Source organism: Astatotilapia calliptera, chromosome 15, assembly GCF_900246225.1.
Source record: "Astatotilapia calliptera chromosome 15, fAstCal1.2, whole genome shotgun sequence".
Lineage (NCBI taxonomy): Eukaryota > Metazoa > Chordata > Actinopteri > Cichliformes > Cichlidae > Astatotilapia > Astatotilapia calliptera.
Window position 1 is genome coordinate 11,042,924 of NC_039316.1, and position 19,696 is coordinate 11,062,619.

The 19,696-nt window shown below is 38.6% G+C and overlaps 1 protein-coding gene across 6 annotated transcripts in view; it reads right to left on the bottom strand.

Annotated features, from left to right (window-relative positions):
• otofa (otoferlin a) overlaps positions 1 to 19,696 on the bottom strand; it is an 88,382-nt gene that overhangs the window by 13,629 nt on the left and 55,057 nt on the right. For 5 of the 6 annotated variants that reach the window (XM_026194455.1, XM_026194452.1, XM_026194450.1 and 2 more), the window contains exons 6-30: positions 17,207 to 17,277; positions 16,822 to 16,948; positions 15,205 to 15,259; positions 13,913 to 14,044; positions 12,527 to 12,589; positions 12,099 to 12,183; positions 11,776 to 11,935; positions 11,380 to 11,566; positions 9,709 to 9,895; positions 8,981 to 9,204; positions 8,304 to 8,412; positions 8,024 to 8,207; positions 7,697 to 7,817; positions 7,041 to 7,141; positions 4,947 to 5,037; positions 3,755 to 3,871; positions 3,493 to 3,645; positions 3,187 to 3,379; positions 2,618 to 2,742; positions 2,386 to 2,520; positions 1,668 to 1,829; positions 1,283 to 1,354; positions 901 to 1,020; positions 653 to 814; positions 369 to 531 (exon numbers count right to left, since the gene is read on the bottom strand). In XM_026194455.1, coding sequence (XP_026050240.1) covers positions 369 to 531; positions 653 to 814; positions 901 to 1,020; positions 1,283 to 1,354; positions 1,668 to 1,829; positions 2,386 to 2,520; positions 2,618 to 2,742; positions 3,187 to 3,379; positions 3,493 to 3,645; positions 3,755 to 3,871; positions 4,947 to 5,037; positions 7,041 to 7,141; positions 7,697 to 7,817; positions 8,024 to 8,207; positions 8,304 to 8,412; positions 8,981 to 9,204; positions 9,709 to 9,895; positions 11,380 to 11,566; positions 11,776 to 11,935; positions 12,099 to 12,183; positions 12,527 to 12,589; positions 13,913 to 14,044; positions 15,205 to 15,259; positions 16,822 to 16,948; positions 17,207 to 17,277 — 3,299 coding nt within the window. The remainder of the gene's footprint in view (positions 1 to 368; positions 532 to 652; positions 815 to 900; positions 1,021 to 1,282; positions 1,355 to 1,667; positions 1,830 to 2,385; positions 2,521 to 2,617; positions 2,743 to 3,186; positions 3,380 to 3,492; positions 3,646 to 3,754; positions 3,872 to 4,946; positions 5,038 to 7,040; positions 7,142 to 7,696; positions 7,818 to 8,023; positions 8,208 to 8,303; positions 8,413 to 8,980; positions 9,205 to 9,708; positions 9,896 to 11,379; positions 11,567 to 11,775; positions 11,936 to 12,098; positions 12,184 to 12,526; positions 12,590 to 13,912; positions 14,045 to 15,204; positions 15,260 to 16,821; positions 16,949 to 17,206; positions 17,278 to 19,696) is intronic. The other variant, XM_026194454.1, reaches the window with a different exon arrangement.

The window sequence follows — 19,696 nt, forward strand, 5'->3', positions numbered from 1 at the left end:
AGGGATAAAGGGAGGATGTGACAGGAAAAAGGTGGTCAGAGCAGAAAGCAAGTGAGGAAATCAGTAAAGTTATTACAGAACAGACTATATTAAGAGGATTTACAAACATTATCTCAAATGTTTGATCACATTCTTCAAGTCTTTTTTTTTAGAAAAAAGGAAACAAAAAACGGAGAAAAGACATTTCTGAAAGACTGCATTTCATGTGTTTCACTTAAAACCTTTATTACCAACTGCTACTGCAGATATTACACTGTTATTTAGTACTCAGTGTTGCACAGTGTTGACAAAAAGAGCTGGTGGCTCACACACTCATGTTACAGCTAATAGAGCCCTTATTAACTAATTCATCACATGATGGTCAGCACCTGCGGTCGCCCAGTTGTTGGAAGTCTTGTCTGGAGCGCTGTAAATGAAACGTCTCAGGCTGCTCACAGCATGTGACCCAACCAGGATGTAGCGGCCAAATGCTCGGCAGTCCACCACCCGAATATTGAGAGGGGGATGGAGAAGCTCATTTTCTGGAAGGTCCTATGATCAAAATCGAGAAAAAAAATTCTAGTCAAGAGTAATGTTTTCTTCAAGGATGTCGATTTAACATCTAAGCAACCATTTTCAATGGGTCTAAATATCAAATGATCGATGCACTTACCACTTCAAACCATTTGACCAGGGTGCTGAAATTGGGATTCTTCTTGTAGTTCTGGATGAGCGCAGATTGAACGCCTCTGCCTGCACACTCTATGTCCACACGGGGCCTATCCACCTGAGCTAAGTTGATTCTCTTCAGGTCCCTTAATCCCCAGAACAAAACCTGAGCCAGAGAACAACTGGGATGTGATAAGGAAGGGGGGTTTAAAAAGCTCAGAACACACAGCCAGAGTAGTAGTTCAAATTCACCTCTATGCGGTAGCGACTCAGTACTGGCCGGATGCCCAGCGGCACAGGGAGGATGGGTCCACGCTCTGAATCTGTCGGCCCCTCAAGGGGGGGGAGGTCAGCCCTGCCTCCTTGACCAATCTAATTAGGGGGAGAGAAGGGAACTAAACCAAGTTGGAAGCCTTCTGAGAGCACTTTATCAGCTTTACGACCCACAGCCCTCAAAGTTCTTCAGTTAACGCAGTTTTTCTCTTTAAAGAACAACTTTAAGAAGAAAGTTTAAAAAAGGGAATTATTAATGTCTTGTTGGCAGAGAAAAAAACACAATCTATTGTCCACATTGAAAACACTGTTGCCAGACAGTAAGATAAATCTGGCTGAAAAGAGAGAAGGAAAAGAAAACCTTTATCTGAGGAACAGCAAAATTATGGACAGCAATCAGAGCTCGCCTGATCTCCTCTGCATCAAAGGGTATCTGTAGGCAGCAGGAGAAGAAAGACATAGAAAATCGATATTTTAAAGAAAAAGAAGGGTGATTCAAAGGGGAAGTGGAGGGATAAGTTGGAAAAGAAACATAAAAGGAGAAAATGGGATTGGTTGTATTGGGAGGAGAGACGGGTAAATAGAAAAGGTTTGTCAGTGTCAAATACAAGAAATAGTGATAATGTAGAGAGTTTACAGGCCTATTTAAGAAAGGAAAAGTAGGAAAAGAATTAAAGAGTGAGACATAATTTTTTACACGGAGAGAGATATTTACAAGTGTATTCAGACATTGTTCCATGTGTTACCTGCAGCAGCTCAAAAGCGGCCAGAAGCTCCCCGGCAGTGCAGTTCCCCCTGTAAATCTGGAAGTACTCCAGCTGTGGCGGGAACCTCGGGGGTGCATAATGCTCATCACACATCTTGATGGTGGGCTTTGCAAAGGTCCGACCTATGAATTCTGCCTTACCCTGTACACCACAATGTGTAACAGCAGACGGCCAAGGCAATAAGGGGATACAGGGTTAGACATGGGTGTGGGAAGTGCAGTCTGTGTGGCACCAAATGGCTCAAGGTTCAAAGTAAAAATCTCAATCTTCTTATTAAACAAATATGTGTCTCAAATGATTATTACAGTACAATCTGAACAAATAAGAGAGGTCTAGGTCTTAGGATGCCACTGAAGTAGAAATGCACATTTTGCAAAGATTTTTTAAATCTAGTTGGAGAAAAAAGAGATCAAATTTTAAGAAAGTTATTTTAGAAAAATTAGAATACATTGACACATTACAGTAGCAATCCTCTGTCACTCTATTTAGCCAGCACAACATAATTGAGGTCAGAGTTTAGTTGAAGGACAGAGTGGAGTGAGACAAGGGTGGACAGACATTAAGAACATAAGGGATGGAGAAGCAAAGCACATTTAGAGCTTTATTAGCACACACTAACTCATTTAAAACATTTTAGCATGCAGTTTGAGTATGTAGCATCCTTCCATTCTCTCATTCTTGCAGAATAGTATCCTACCACAGTGTCCTGATCGTAGATTTCAACCACAATGATTGGAGGATCGTCTCTCAGCTCACTGGCCTCACCAAACAGCTCCACATCATCAAACACCAGCAGCTGATCCCAAGTAGGGCAAAGAGTCTCACTCAGAACCTGCAGCACACACACACACACACAAATACTAAGTTTAGTTATGCATAATCAGCATAAACACAAACACAGTCTCTGCATGTGCGGGCACTCATTTTACCTCAGTAACCTGGCTGTGTGTGGAAAAGAAGACCCGCGCAAAGGGGTCTGAAAGGCCACTGCTATCAGCAGCAAACAGACTGCGAGCCTGGTACATGTGTGCTCTCAGCTGGAACACCTGCTTCACTATTGGATGCACACAAAGACAAATATCACATCACATTAACTGACATGCAATCCCCTTTGTGAGCAATGTTAGACCGAGGTTAGAAAATTGAGCCACAAAGTAAAGGCGATCAATTGAAATCAATGTCTGTTTCTGACTGACTTTTTTGTTTGTGTGCGTTTTGCCTAGAATTGATTTTAGAGTTAAACGTTAACGGCAAATCAGGCGATATGAAATTAAGCAAATTATGGGGAGTGAAAATTTAAAAAAAGAGGACTTTACTATAATACAAAAGACAAAGTATTCAAAAGATAAAATATCCATGTTAGAGTTACAGGTACTTTCTATGATGGGAGTATTTCCTGCCTAATTATTTGGCACTAACAAAAATGATGAGTCCATATCTGCTTCTCAGATGTGTAAAAGTTCCAGAGTTTGTCATGTTTTGTGTGTATAGTGCTTACTGTCATAGACGAGGCCGACGGGGGGCATCGAGTGAAGACCAGGGCCAGTTTTAGTGGCTTTAATCTCTTCAAAACCATTTGGCAATCCACAGAGAAAATCTTTCCTCTGCTTGTTGAGGCCCAGCCATAGATATAACTCCAGCTTAGCCTGAACTGTCCAGCCTGCAGGACCAAAACCCTTCTTACCAGGAAGCTGCGGAGACAGATAAGAGAAACAAGAAACCAAGTAATCAAAAAAATGTAACTACGAAAAATGAAAACATGCTGGTTTTCTTAGTCACTTGTATAGCTTAGAGATTACTGCACCTTAAGGAATACAGCTTTGACTTTTCCACAGTCTTTGCCAGTTTCCTCATCCACTATGGAGTACAGGATGTCTTTGGAAGGTATTCGTGCATAAGCAATGCGCTTGTTGTTGTTCATCATCCAAATGAAAACATCTGGGATGCTGTGCTGAGGCTGGACAGTGAAGACAGAGGACCATTCTCATTATTTCTAGTTCCATACCCGATGATGTCTTAACACTTTAAATGTCCAAGGGTCACACAACGAGGGATTGCATCTCTACCTCATCAGCAAGGAAGCGAAGCTTCTGCAGGAAGTTCTGCACCAGCTTGAGTTTGTCTCTGACTGTGTTTTTCTTCACCTGAGTCCGAATCTGCTTAGCCTGTTGGCCCATGCTGTCCTGCAGGAGGAGAGATAATTAGTGGTAATGAGGCATACGGTGCTTTATTGGTGCAGTACAGTAAAGAGTTACAGCACCTTAGAGACATACATATGTGGAAGCAGCTACCAGTTTGGGCTATAGTTTAACTATAGTTTAGGGTGGATCAGGTGATGCTTATTATGCTGCTTTAAGTTCAGGCTAGTGGGGGACATCCCATGAGCACTTCTCCACTCCCCTCTTTTCACACCTGATGCATTTAAATGTCACGATTGCAACTTTTTTCTTCTCTCCCCCATAGTTTGTTTTATCATTTTTGCTATTCATGGTCTCTGTATGCGCTCATTTATCTATTCTCTTTTCTTTCCCCTTCACTCCCAAGCAAGTTGCAGCACATGGCTGCCCCTCATGGAGGTCTCTTCCTGTCAAAACAGAGTTCTTCCTTCCCACCATCGCCATTTCTTGCTAAAAGCCGTAGTCTAATTGTTGTTGTTTTTTTTTAAACTGTAGTATCTCTACTTCACACTATAAAGCACCTTGTGGGGAATATTGTTGTAAAATGGCACTATACAAATAAAACTGAACTGAGTTGAACATAAAGTGTATGAATTGCCATCAGTTTTTTTTTCCACAAACAATTTAAGTTTGTATTCATCTTTGGTATTTTTAAAATATGATAAATAAAAGTAAATATATATATAAGTGCACAGTGTTCAGAAGCATCGGATATGAGAAACTATTTGCGCTACAACCCTCTCCTCTCCTTCCACCTCTAAACCACTGTTTACGGCTCTGTTTTCTTTCTGAACACTTTGCATTCTTGTTGCATTTCCTCTTGAAACGAATTAAAAGTTGCGTCACAGCCAAATACGAACACTGAACCAGAGAGACTGTGATGGTGTTGGTAATGTTGCAAATGCACAAAGATGTGTTGCACTCAATTATCATGAGGCAGTGATAATGTATTTCAGAAATTAATTTACTTGTTTGGCCTTAATATCAAGTCCATAATGTTTACAAAGAGATTAGCAATTAATTAGCTACAACTTCAACTTCCCCTCTATCATTCGTGGCATCACAGAAACATGGATCATACCATTTCTCTCATGCAGGACTTGAGTCTCTCTCGATCGAGTTTGGTTCTGCCTGCTTGGTTCACATCCTTGTTAGCCAGACACACAAACCGACTGGAAACAAAAGAAAAAACACACACACACACACTTTACAGGCTTAACACTGTATATAAAATTATATTCTGCAGTATTCTGTGATTCTACAGTCGTTATATGTGCAAGTGGTGAGCTATTAAACTATTAATGTTTTATTAATCAGGGTCCATACGCCTTTTTCACGGTAAAATTGAAACACCTTTTAAGCACTTTCAAGGTCCCTTTTTAAGCTTTTCCAGCACATTTACTACCCCGCCCCCCAAAAAAGAATGCATGTTTCAATCCACATCACCTCAGTAAGATCATGTGAAAATTAAAACAAATCATAGGTGAACTTCAACACCTTTGTTCTCCTTTTGTTAAGACATAGAAAAACGCACCACACAAAAATACTGCAAATGGTCACCTTATATGCATACATTTCACTTAAAAATTAAGATGTGAAATGTGAACAAGTCAACTTTTTAAAGATATTCATTTCCTGTTGAAAAAACAAAACAAAAAAGAAATGTCTTCTCATCAGATATTGATGCTTCTTTCCTGTATGACACAAAAAATAGGAGAGACATCTGTTTGATTATTTGTTTTTTAAGTTAATTCCCAATAAAACTAACTGTAAGATGTTTAACTACATTGCTGTCTGTATTATTGTTGAAGTCCTAAATGATCAGCTTTAAAGTGTTTGTGCTAATAACATCATGTACAGTCAGACAGGCATGGAGAACAGCACTGACTTTGAAAAGATCACATAGTTCAATTCAACATATAAGACTTTAAAAATGCAGAAGCATCTACTTAAAATCTATTTATTCAATCTGTCATCTATAATATTATTATGTACAATTCTAATGTATTTTGTTCATCTCCCTTAAATAAACAGGCAGCCTTAAAGTATGAAATATTCATATACACATAAATGTGTCTACTGTCTCAGTGGCTGATAGTGTCCCACAGGTCTCAGTGTGAGCTTGAAGCCATTTATAACGTTTAAGTAGTTTATGTGTAGGTGCTGATGATAAACACATTTTGAATGAAAGCCGGGGAACTTTGGTAGCACAGAAACAAGTTATTTTCTCATTTTGACAAACTGTATAAGCGCAATTTATCTAATCAGACAAAATTTAAAATACGAGTAGAAAAAAGTTATATTTTTGACTGTAAAAACCACAAACATGTTTAATGAATCATTTTCATAACTTGAAATGCAAATAGAAATTGTACATTTTTAAAAAATATCCACGAGTTTTGCAAACAACAAAGTTATATGGTACTATTTACCTAAAAATGCAGCCAAGGCTCAGAGGTTTTTTATATAACCATTTAAAACTATTTACAGAACAATCAGGTGTTCTGCATCAAATAAGAAGGCGCACAAATTATTTATGCAACTCCAAAAAATAGTTTGGACTGGAAAATTATTTGCTAGGACTCACCTATTATGCGTCTGGAGAGCGCAAACTCCGCTATTGTCATTTTCCATCAAACACTCATTAAAACAGCAACCTCAGGTATGTTAGCGCACTCATCCCTGACTGTCAGGGGGAGGGGCGGGGTCACACATTGAAACAGACAGAGGTGCAAGGCAGCCCAGGCGGAGAAATTTTGCTTTTACATTTTGCGACTCGTTTTATTTCTCTGATACGAAAACTATTCAATCAGATAGTTATTTGTGGTGAATGAAATACAATTACGCTTTCAATCACTTTTAAGCAGCACATCTGAAATTCAAGCACTTCTCAAACCTTGAAAATACAATATTAAAATTCAAGCATTTTCAAGGATTTCAAGCACCCGTACGAACTCTGATTAATTCAAATAGTTTCGAAATCTACTGAAAGAACATAAAGAAAAAAACCAATGCTGGTTCCTTTTACCATGACATGTTTAATAACTATTTACTTTAAAGCTGAGTGATCATGAAGGTAGCAGAGGTAGCTTTTTGTCTTTCTTGCTGTTTGAATGCTAATTGTATGTAGCTTTGATATGCAACCATGAGAAATGATCATTATTATGCAGCTCACCTGCAGCCGACGCTGAGCTCCTCCAGCACTCCCCTGAGTCTACGCTCTGGAAATGCCTTCTCAGTCTTAATAATCTCCTGAACATCATTCAAACCCTCTTCCTGTCCAAACACAAACAGTTCCAAAACTTAGGACAAGTCAAATTGTTATTACTTATACATCTATAACAAATAATATCTTAAACCAGCGGACCACAACTGGTCACCCTAGGGTCACATCTGACTCAATCAACGGCTTCACAAAGTGTGAAAATTGCAGACAAAGAGAGCATTTTTTGGAAATTTTGCAAATTTGGAGATAGTTTTGTTCTATCTTATGTTCTATCTACAAATAAGGGTCGCAGGGGAGTCTAACCCTAAGACAGACAGACAATCATTTACCCTCACATTCACACCTACAGAAGTTTAGAAACACTAATTAACACGACCCCGTGGATGTCTTTGGACTCTTTGGACTGTCTTTGGGAGGAAGAGAAGATCACACAGACACAGGGAGAACATACAAACTCCACACAGAAAGGTTCCAGACTGGATTCAAACCCGGGATCTTCTTGGTGTGAAGCGAAGGTGCTAACCACCACTAAACATCATAATAGTGTTTAGCTTGGCTGCTACAGATTATTAGAATGATTTTGTGCCATAAAGATGTACACTAACCAGTTTGTCTGCAATTTTATCCATCATATTGGAATTGTAAAGTCGTCTTCTCTGGTCCTGCCACCAGCTCTTGATGTAGATACATGGCTTCTTTTCAAAGTAGGGAAGATGGAAGTAGTTCCTGTAATGATTGAACAGGACTGTTAACTAACTTGTAATTATTACAGGCAATACTTGTTGGTTACATTTCATTATATTACTAAAAAGGATACAGTCTATAACAGTTTGCTACTGAGCAAGGCATACATTTTTTTGGCTAACTGAAAGAAATCTAATAACAGCAAAATAATTAAATTGTTTTCTGATCTGTGACCTTTCACCCCTAACCTGTCAGTGATGACAGGCTTCATGGGAGGAGTTGAGGACACTGATACGAGGTCTCCATCCTCATCCGCCTCATCCTCACTGGAGTTCTGGATCAGCTCACTTTCCTCTTCTTCATTTTCTCCGTCTTTCTTTTTCTTCTTTGATGACGGTTTGCTCACGCCATCTATCTGGTTACCATAGTTACCTGTTAAATGATTTATCCAGGTAGTTACAGCAGCTATTGACTTTTCAGGTCAATATTAACACAACAAATCAGTACATTTTTCAATTTATTTTTTACCTATTGTGATTTCAAAACTGATCGGTTTGTCACCAGTCTTCCTGTCGATCATGGTGGCCTCCAGGAAGGAACCAAAGACGAAGAACTCTTCTATTTTTCCTGTAGCACTCTGATGGGGGTAAAAAAGACAGTAAACATTTTACTAGAGCAAAGTGCATCCTATTCAGATAATCAGCTGCAATTTACAACAGACATAAAAACTGCATGTCTCCCTTCTGACTTGCTGAGGCACTTTGATTTTATGTTCCAATTTTCTGCCCTTTGCTTGTTATCCATTCATGTGGTTCTTATTAAAAAATATAAAAAAAATATTAATCATTACACTTAAAAAAACAGTATTATTTGCAGCTGTTCATCACTATGCTTTTTAGGTAGCTCTGCAAGGCCAGTCCAGTCCAATTTATCTCGCTAATGTAGTCCTGGAAGACTCAAGTTGATATTCTTATGCCATTAAACTTCAGTGTTAGTTATTAGCATCCTGTTCAGAACCCCAAACCAGAACATTTTCTCACGATGTTTGAAGTTGGGTTAAACGATTTTCTCAGCAGAGGGAAATATGAACAACACAGCTTAAAGCAACAAATCTAGTGCCTTTGTTTCCTCTGCTGAGCAGTTACGCGTGGCTTCATAAATACACCATAAAGCTACACAGCACCACCATCTCGGGTCTATCTCACCTCTGAGATGTTGGAAACAGACTCCACGTGAACCTCAGTGGAGCTGAAGATCTCAGGTGAAGTGGTGTCCAGGATCTCCACAGCTACAGAAAGCAGGAGACGGGCTCTGAAGGACACCCCTTCTCCGAGTCCGTCGTTCAGGTCCTGATGCTCATCCATTAAAGTGTACTGACGAGTGGAACCATACATATTGACCCAGGCTGGACCCATGGTAGGCAAGAAACCTGAACAAAGTAAAGGAAAAATATCTTTTATTATGGGCTCAAACAGAATGATGGTGCGGAAGCCCTAACTTTATTATCAATTAAGTATTGTCTTTTTAATTAAATCTGGGGGAAAAAAACAAAAACAAATTCAGTTTAGATCTGTTTGCTGGATTTTTGCATTCACAGGATGTTTTTTTTGCTTTACTGTTGCAGCATTTGTGGTTTTTGCACTTGTGCCTTGGCTATGCAGTTCTGTGCAGTTCCTGTCTTGGGCTGCAACATGCTCTCCAGTCCACTGCACCTCCCCTTTGGTTCAGCATGTGCAGCAAGTTAATTTGAATGTCAGACAAGTCATTTCTTACAGACATTAGCAGAAGGTCAGGCACGTCATATGGCTCAATACACAATCTACCACACTAATTAGTACATTTAGTAAAATACAGATAGACACTAGCATGGCAGAATAATTAAAGTACTTGGCAGATAATCAATGTTGGTAAGAAAAACTACGTTTTGACCCACCTTTATCACCATCATTTGATATCTTGCGTAGGTCAATGAAATGGGTTCCTATGGCAACATCATTGACTTTATCTGAGTCCCTTATTTGGACCTTTATCCTTTTGCAGAGAGGCGGGAACAGCTCGGTGAAGATGATCTGCTCATTCCATATTGGTTCATAACTGCTTTTCTGGACTGAAGTCTTTCCCTGGAGAAAGGAAAAGGAATTATAAGGAATTATAACAGAATCACAGAGAAAAAAAACACCTTTGGTCAGTTATAGCATTATATAGTTATAGCTGTGCCAGTTTAATAATGTAGACTTTAAAGAAGACATTATAGAGTCGTCATTCTGCAACAGCAAATATTGTTAAATGTTTAAATGCTAAATAAAGTGCTCACATTTTTTTCATTTGATTAAATGTGACTTACTGAGGCATATAGCATTTATATATAGTATATAGTAGTTTGGTTTTCTCTTCAATTGGTTCCTTGAGATTTCTTAAGAGCATGTTCAATATAAACCACAGTGCACAAAATACAGTAGGTGTCTTTGCAGTTGGAATAAATGCTGTGGGTTTTAATCTCCGTGACTTACACTGAAATCGTTTTAGGGAGCCTTTTTGTCAGTGAATGATTGGCACTACAGAAGTAATGAATTCAGCAACTAATACCCAGTTGGCAATTTCCAAGTCTCAAAATTGAAGCAGAATGTCAGGTAGCTGGCAGTTTTGGAGCCAGCTACCTGACATTTTGTTTTAAATTTATGCATATGAAGCTCATACATGTGTAGTCCAAGGCAATTTTTTGAACCACTGCAAGTAAATGCTGACAACCTGCTTCAACCTGCTTCAGTAGCTCAAAAATATTTTGAAAATATCGCTTTACAGAAACTGCAAAATGTTTTTATTTTCATGCTAAAGCTAAATTGGAAAAATGTTATAATTAAAACATTATCACAGTTCAGTTTCTCACACCTTATAATTAATTGCATAATTGCATATCTCACAAAGAGAAAACAATGTGTTCCAGTGATAGTGAGCAGATAATAATAATAATATCTTGTATGTTTGCCATTGTGAGGTTTTATAAATCATTTTAATTTTTTATGTTTTTGTCATCGTATGTTTTTTTTTTGCCATCAGCTTGCTAGGAACTGAAGATGAAAATTAGCCTGTCTGTTTAAATCTCCCATATTTACATAGTTTAATAGTTTAATTATTTATATAGCACATTTAATTACAACAGGAGCGTTGACCAAAGTGCTGTACAAGAATACAACATACATAATAAAACAACTTAGAGTATTAAAAGCAAACACCAAATATGAATTGGTGATGATGATAATATGATGATACATGATGATAATATGCATTGTCCCTTTTAAAATAAACATTGATTTGAACATAAACTCATTCATGCTCACTTTTAGGCCAAGACGTACTTACTTACGGCTTAAACTACTATGAACATGGTTTAAATCTGATTTATTTTATATTCTAGAGATTCAATGAACAATATTTCTACAAAAGGAGCTAATCTAAACCTCTGGGTACCACACGGTCCAGAAATATTAAAATTAACCACAAACTCTTCCTGGGTGCTTAACTAAACTATGGCTAAAGCGCCTACATAAATATAAATGCAGTAATTAATAATCTAACTACTTCAAGCCTTCAAGCCTCATATTACCTTCTGCCCAGCAAAGTGCACTTGAACATAGGGGTCCACCAAATCTCGGTTCTCTCCTATGAAGGCCTTTTTCACATTAGCCATGATGCTTGTGTTCATTTTAGGAAGTCCCTCTGCACGGAAGATCTTTACATAAAACCTCGCCCATTGCCTCTCTGCTGGGATGCCCTCTGGCAGCAGGAGATTTCTAGAGGACAGGGTAATAGCAAAACAACATCCAGAGGCAAGCCTGTGGAGTTACTGTCTGCATTTGAGATAATTTCATGTAACAAGCATATGAAATACTTGGGATTAATTCAGAACATGTGTTAGTAAATCTGAGATATTTAACAGATTTTCATGTATGCTGCAGATTTCGCTTGACGACAGTATTCCTAATCAGTGACAGCTTATTACCCCTCTATGTCATCTTCGTCAGTCTCATTGGCTTTGTGTGGAGTCTTGATGTTGTCACCCTTTCCGACCACAGCGATGTCACACTTTATATATCCTTTAGATCCTGCTGTGATGTCATCAGGATCAGACAGGATGGCCCATTTATGGTAGAACTGGTGTTCTGAGACAGATGTCAATCAGTTAGTCACTAACAGCATTTATCAGCTCATTTTCACTTTACAACATCAAAATTTTAAAAAATCATTTAGTAAATTGATATTTGAAAATGAAAAGTATTACATGAATGCAAATAAAAGCATGAAAGCAGAAAGCTTGGAGTTTACCAGGCTGAAAGTAAACAGTCCCAACATCCATTTTGAAGGTTCCTACCAAGGTCCCACTCCGTAAAAGGTTCTTGGAATGAATAACCTAATTAGACAAAAAGGTAAAAAATAATATTGTATATAAGGCAATAAGCTATGAGACTATAATAATCTATAATAATCTATAAAGAAACTGATGTCTGTTAACGTGATTTCCTACTAAGGGGGCTGGGGGTGCATAGTTTTACATATTTTACACCTTATAAAGCATGAACAGTTTCAGCCTTGGCTTATACAACCTTCTGTCCAATGGGGCTATTACATTTTCTCTTGTGAACTAACAATGTAATATTTACAGCTCATATACCATAACCTGTAAGAAAGAGGGTATGGTAACAGTCTATTCAGACGCACTCAAGTGTGGACACATTGTGGTATAAATTACTTACTGAAAGCTTGATGATCTTGTCAAACATGACGTGAGGAGGGACGTGGAAATCAAAGACAAAATACTGCAGAATAAAAAAAAGCTTTCTCATTAACACGCAGTTACTCATGCCCTCGTTTTTCTAGTAATGATTGTAGGAAAACACATCATTCTTTCAGATTTGGTCTTGGAGTAAAATGTGTCAGGCAGTTGTTTCTAGATAACTTTGAAGTCAAGAAAACATCAGTTCAGAAATTAACTAAGGAAGTGTGGGAAAGAGAGAAGATCCTCTCATTATCAGGCCACTTTGGTGGGAGATCTGCTGCTTTCTGCTGCTGTTTTATTTCAGGATGGATAATTAACTAGTAATCAGCACATACACACCAATGACTATTTGTGAGATTTATTTCTTGTTCTAGCATGTGTGATTTTACATCTGCAGTTAGTGTTTGTTTGCCCACACTAATGTGGGGCAGTTATTCTCTCCCTGTAAAGACAATTATGCTGTGCTGGACTGTAGCCCACTGACTCTGCTGCAGGCATGCATGGGTGGATTAAAATACAGTGGTTGCCTCTCCTAACAAAGCAACATAGGCTTACATCACCCACAGTTTGCAGTCTTTTTCATTCTTATTCTCTTGTCTCTCAAATCACCTGAACTAACTTCTTGAACAGAAAGTGAGTTCATTGCACTCAAATGGCCTCCACGTTCACCAGATCTCAATCTAACAGAGCAACGAGTGGTTTGACAGGAGATTTGTTTCATGGATATGCAACTAATTTTCCCTCTACAACCAATTTAGGAATCTTACTGCAGAGAAATGTACCGCTACCTGAAATAGCACAGATGCAGAACAAGCTGGGACTGAAGCGGTTTTGACACAAAGACAGAACGCTTAAAGCACTATTGATCATGGTTACTCTGCTTTACAGTTTGTCTCTTGATAGGGGATCCTCAGACAATCGATAACAGACTGTCACTTTCACCCCCTGCAGGGCACAACTAAGAGGCTGAGCTCTGCACAGTCCTTACCACCTTACAATTGCTACTAACACTCTCCAATTTAGCGCATTGTACACTAGTCAATAAATCATTGCAGCATTACACTACTCCTATCCTCTACTGTTCTTTGCATATTAATGAAGTTCAGGGTTGTAGCTGACTGATGACTTCATTTTGAGAAACAACTGTTCTCACTAGCTTTGCCTAGCTTTACCCACATGTCCAATTGTTGTTGTTTTTTTTGCACTGGAAAATTAGAATTGTTGCCTGAAAACCAAAACAGTGAACTGAAAGACACAAAAGTGGTCCACAGAGCTGATAGAAGTCAGACGATAAACATGCACAGATTTGTTACTTTAAGGACAAAGCTCGCAAATTACATTTTAAAAGCTTAAATTGTCTCACCTCGTTGTAGTATGGACAGTTGGTGGACTCCTTCATAGATGTGTACTTCTTGTCATCTCCAATCTCCACACACACCACAGGGTCCATGTTAAGGCCTATTAGCTGTCTGGCCTCGATCACCGTGATGCTGATCTGATGAGAGACATTAATGCATCAGATCTGACTCTGAAACTTTAAACAAGCTGCTCTTCTTCCAATAGTGAGTCAAAAAACAGCAACGGTCTCATTATAAATAATTCAACCATTCAGTAATTATCATGAGAACAATTCATAAAAAAACAATCCAGACCCATCTTTCAGAAACTAATGATGAAAAGCTGTGAGGGCTTTTGTCAGAGCGCAGTAGTTTAGACTGTTTTTACTCAAACATTTCCCCAGGCTGAGGTAATGTAGTTGCTTATGGACAGACTAGATCCCAGCTGAAGGTTTCCACATTCAAGTATCCCTCTGGTTTAATTATTCTTTGCTTGATGAAGAGAAACCAAGCGAAACAAAAAAAAAGGGAGAGACAGTCTGCTGCTCACGATTGCACGAGGACTACAAGCTGGTGTACAAAAGTATTCTGTTTTTTACATTTAAATAGGTCATGAAAATGGGCCATGTGCTATCATTGCGGCGTAGTTACACTGTTCTGTTTAGGTGTTTGTTGATGTAATGATGAATAAATTCAGAACTGTTAGTCCCAGTAGGCAAACAGTTGTGACGGTAAAGTACACAAATATACATATCAGTACATCTACAATATCAGTGGACATATTAATAGTGCACATGCAACTGGGCACAATCCCTGTGTATGACAGTAAACTATAATTTTTAAATTTTGCAACAAATGAGATACAACGTGTTATTTTGTCTACAGCCTTTTTAAAGATAGAAAGCAGCCAGCTAGGCTGGTCTGCTTTCACCTTTTGTGCTAAAAGCTAACTGCCTGCAGTGAGATGACCTGATATTAAAAGGAGGAAATGAGAGTGGACGTGTTAATTAGCTGCCTTGTAGCCCACAGTTGCTCCAAGGTCTTTTAAACTTTGAAGAAAAGTTAAGGTAGCTGTTAGGTAAGCCATCTCCTTCCTCTTTATATACGGGTAATTTAATGACCCCCAGATCCCATTTAGATCTGATGCACACAAATGTAGGAGTTGCTTTGAGTTTAACCAGCCTGAGAAAAAGAAAGTACGCTTAATCAAAAAAAGACAAAACAAAACAAACTTGAGGCCAAACATGCAGGAAATCAAGTCGATAGAGTTGGTTACAAAGACCGGCTTTCAACCCCACATCTACATGCAAAAACTCACCTGATAATCCACTGGTCGTCCGGAGCTTGGTTCCATTTTGATGTCTGGCTTTGACCTGAAGAAATCAACATAATCATGATTTTTCTTCAACAAACTGACAGTGAAAAAGCATGAAACAAATTTAATTTGAAGTTTGAATCTTAAACATAGTATGTTTGTGTATGTATATTTAAAACTGTGCAACTAACTTTAGCTTATTTAACTGCAAATTGCTCAGTCACAGCAAAAAAAGAAAAAAAGAAAAAAAAAGGAAAAACTGGTGGTTGCATTCAATTTTTTTGCATTCCACAACCAATTGCATACAGTTGTGGCAATTAAATGGCCACCGAGAAGTTGAGGAAAACAAAACCTTCAACTGTTTGGCGACACCTTCAAAGTGGTTGCCAAGGGGGGAGGCAACCTGTCTCCAAACAGTTGCAGTCACTTTCAGACATATGGCGTTGGGTTTGCAAACAATTGCCACCTAATTTATAAATACAGGCATATTGCCAACACTCTGCGTCATTGTGTGCTGATAAGTGCAACTTGTTTGTGATTCATCTCTTTGCAACAAAGGACTTGACTCAGCTAGTTGCTAATTGGCAGCCAACTGGTTGTAACATGGTTATATTCTTGCATAAGTAAGGTTCATGTTGCTATGCCATTTTGCAGTCACTGTCCTGCAGTACCAATATCACTTTTTGTGGAGAAATATCTGAATTTCTGTTTCATATTACTGAGGTTGTGGCTTGTAATTGGAATTTCTGTGCATGATTTTGACTGATTTATCACAGTTAATCACTGTATTATCACAAATAGATTTCATACAAGTGCTAACATGGCAGCATTTAATCACAAACTGATAGCAGACTAACTCTGTCTTATTCCTGTTTTTTGCCATCTTGATGCACTAAAGTTAACTTAAAAATGCCAGATGACTGTAGATCGATTTTTGTAGCAACAATTTCAAAGACAGCAAGGCTGCAATAATTTTGGTCGAACTGCAGTCTCCAACCACTGTTTTCTCTAGAGCAGGGGTGGGCAACTCCAGGCTGGTGTCCTGCAGATTTTGGATGTATCCTTGATCTAACACAGCTGATTTAAATGGTTAAATTACCTCCTCAACATGTCTTGAAGTTCTCCAGAGGGCTGGCAATGAGCTAATCATTTGATTCATGTGTGTTGTCCCAGGGTGGTATTTTTAAAGCCTTTAGGACACCGGCCCTTGAGGCCTGGAGTTCCCCACTGCCTGTACATTAGCGGTTTCAGACCTCCATATATTTTCTTTTCTAATCAGACTGCAAAACAGATTAACATTACATCAGCTGAAGACGTTTTGGTAGATCTAGGTAGCTCTCTCTGAAAATACAGACTGAACTTCTTCATTTTACACAAGCCTGCCTTCATAAAAGTTTAAATTCAAGCATTTTTAATAGCTTTTAGTAGCTTGTGGGTGTGCCTTTGAAAGAACAGATTCCAGCAGTTTCTGCTTGTTTCAGGATTCCACACTACATTACACCACACAGATAACCTAGTTTTATGAGATACTGTAACTTTCAGGTTGTGAAATCTGCCTCTAGGTCTGCTTGTATTTTAATGCTGTGCCTTGTGATGTGTGCATGCGTTACTGTATAAGACCTTTTATTGGAGACGTCTGTGGTGACAGCCGTGACAGAGGCCAAAGAGATGGTGTCTGGTTCCAGCATACCAGCAAGACGCATTGCTTTCTTGTCCAAGTCCTCCATGTCCAGGACGGCTGGCTCATCTGCAAGAATAATTGAAAAAAAAAAAAAAAAAAACAAAGCAAAAAAACCACACAATTACCAAATAAAACTTGATGGGTACTTTAGATCTCCATTATTTTCAATTACATACTGCTTACACCAATTTTAAGCCTATAGACAACTATCAAAGGTTTCTATTGTTAAATAATTATAAATAATAAGTAATTTCAGATCAGAAAATAATCTTCAGTTTCTAATTTCAGTAACTTAAACAGGTCTTGTTTTGTGGAGTGTTTTACCTTTCTTGTGGTCATCTCTAGAGCTCTTGATCTTTCCGAGCTTCATGGCTGAGAAAACTCCCTTCCCTGCTCTAGTGAAGGTGAACAAAACAATGAAAAAGAGAAGCGATAAGACGGAAGTGATATCATGGTAATGAAGTGTCTGATTCACTGCCGATCCATCCTGAACTTCAAACTTGTCACTTTGAGTTGTAACATAAGGAGAGTTGGGTTAACATTAAAACCTGAACTTAACTCCAGCAAAAACTCCACTGCTGGCTTGTGTGCACCCTCAAAATGCAATTCAACACCATAAAGTTGACCATACCTCACAGACATCTTTGAAACTGGCTGGACATTCAATTCCTGTTGCTCCCCCTGATCACCACCAAACAATTCTCCAGACCCTCAATCACAAAACAAGAGTATCGAGTGTCTCCACATCGATATTATCTGGATCACATATCACCGCAACAACAAAGAGCTTGTGATGTCATCAGCAGATCGACAAATGAGGGGCCTTAATAATTAAGAATGAGTGTGGCTGTCTAATTTGCTGCGGATATGGATACATGTCAGAAAATTAATGAATAGGAGGGTTTTCCTTTTGTTGCCTCAAGCAGTGAGAGCCGGGTGTATCAGAGTTCAACTTTTGCTTTGATCTTTACCTCGTAATTTTAAAACAGTTCAGCCTCATTTCATGGAATATGGAAAAGTTGAAGTTTAAGACATCTCATATGATAGGTTCATAACCCATGGTGGTTTAAAAGTCTATGAATTCCTGATAAAAGTCAGAATATACTAAGAAATACCCACTAAAAATGCAAAAAAGAGCCTCCAATTACAGTGAAAATGGCCATTTATGCTTAAGATTTTACTTTTAGGTTTCTCAATCTGCGTCATGTCCCTGAGGCAAAGTTTAACCATATTTTTCCTACTTGATAAGTTACTTTAAATTAAAAGTGCTGGATGGTAAATCGTGAACTGTATATGAATGATGAAAAAGTGCCAATTAATCAAGAAGCTAGACCCAGCTTCTCCAGCTCTCTTTCAGTGCTACAAGATTGCAAGCAGTCAGGTGTCGGCTGTGTGGCAGGCAGGTTTGTGGACCCAAATGCAGGACTCAGGAAACAGGTATAACTGAAAATATCAGCTTTAATGCTGCCATTCACAGAAATACTGGAAAACTGAAACATGCCTAAGGCTGAAAATGCTGGGAACCCAGAGGAAGCAAACACATAACCATGCAGGATGACATGAAGCAGGATTGCACAGGAACTCAAGGAGTTAAATATAAACCAAACTATAACCATGGACAGAACTATGTGAGAATATGAAACTAGCAAATATAAAGAAACCAACCAGAAAAACATACATTAAAGGGAAAAAAAGAAAGAAAACAAATGATCTTTACAAACAAAAGAATAAAATTTTTCCAAGACCCACGGACCCTGACAAAAATTAAATATGTTTACGTTTTGGGCTGAATTTGAAGCCTCATCAGCTAAATGAAATACCACTTTAATAACGCAGTTAACATCGAACATTAGTTGCATTCACAGTTATTCTTCAAAAAAAAGAGTAGTCTAACCTATTTCTCTTATAGCCCTTATTCTCCTTATAGTCTGAGGACACATCACTGCAATGTAATAATGTGAGAAAAGTATTTCTTATACATACCACATGAAAAACACTGATGCTACTCAGCTCCAAGGAGGTCAAATCAATCCACCTGAAGCTTCTTTCTATTATAAACTATATTTCCATATACTATATCTGTCAGCTGCAGAAAAAACAGACCAGCCTGGCAAATGGTAGCTGGACAGATGAGAGGATGAGGGAAAGGGAGAGAGAGAGAGAGAGAGAGGTGGAGGGACATGTTCAGATGTACAAAGACAGGAGGTAGAGGAGAGAAAGGATGATGGGCTTTGTAGATATTTGTAGACGGGAAAATCCTTCTACAAATCAAACGAGAGTCTCCAGAGCTCATAACAAACTCTTATGAAATTAATGTGATATTGTAGCTTTTCAACTGCCTAATAACACAAATATCTGAACAGCCAATCACATGACAGCAAGTCAATGCATTTAGGTATGTAAGCATGGCCAAGATGGCCTGCTGAGGTTCAAACTGAGCAACATAATGGGGAAGAAAGGTGATTTAAGTGACTTTGAACATGGCATAATTGTTGGTGCCAGAAGGAGTAGCTGCTGATTTACTGGGGTTTTCAGAGAATAATAGAAAATATATAGTGAATGGCAGTGGGTAAAAATGCCTTGTTGATATCAGAGGTCAGAGAAGCATGGCCAGACTGCTTTAAGCTAAATGGAAGGCAACAGTAACTCAAATAACCACTCTTTACAACAGAGGTACACAGAAGAGCATTTCTGAAAGCACAACACTTTGAACTTTGAAGCAGATGGGCTGCAGGAGCAGACGCCCTCTCCGGGTGCCACTTCAGGCAGCTAATAACAGGAAACCGAGGCTAGAATTCACACGGGCTCATCAGA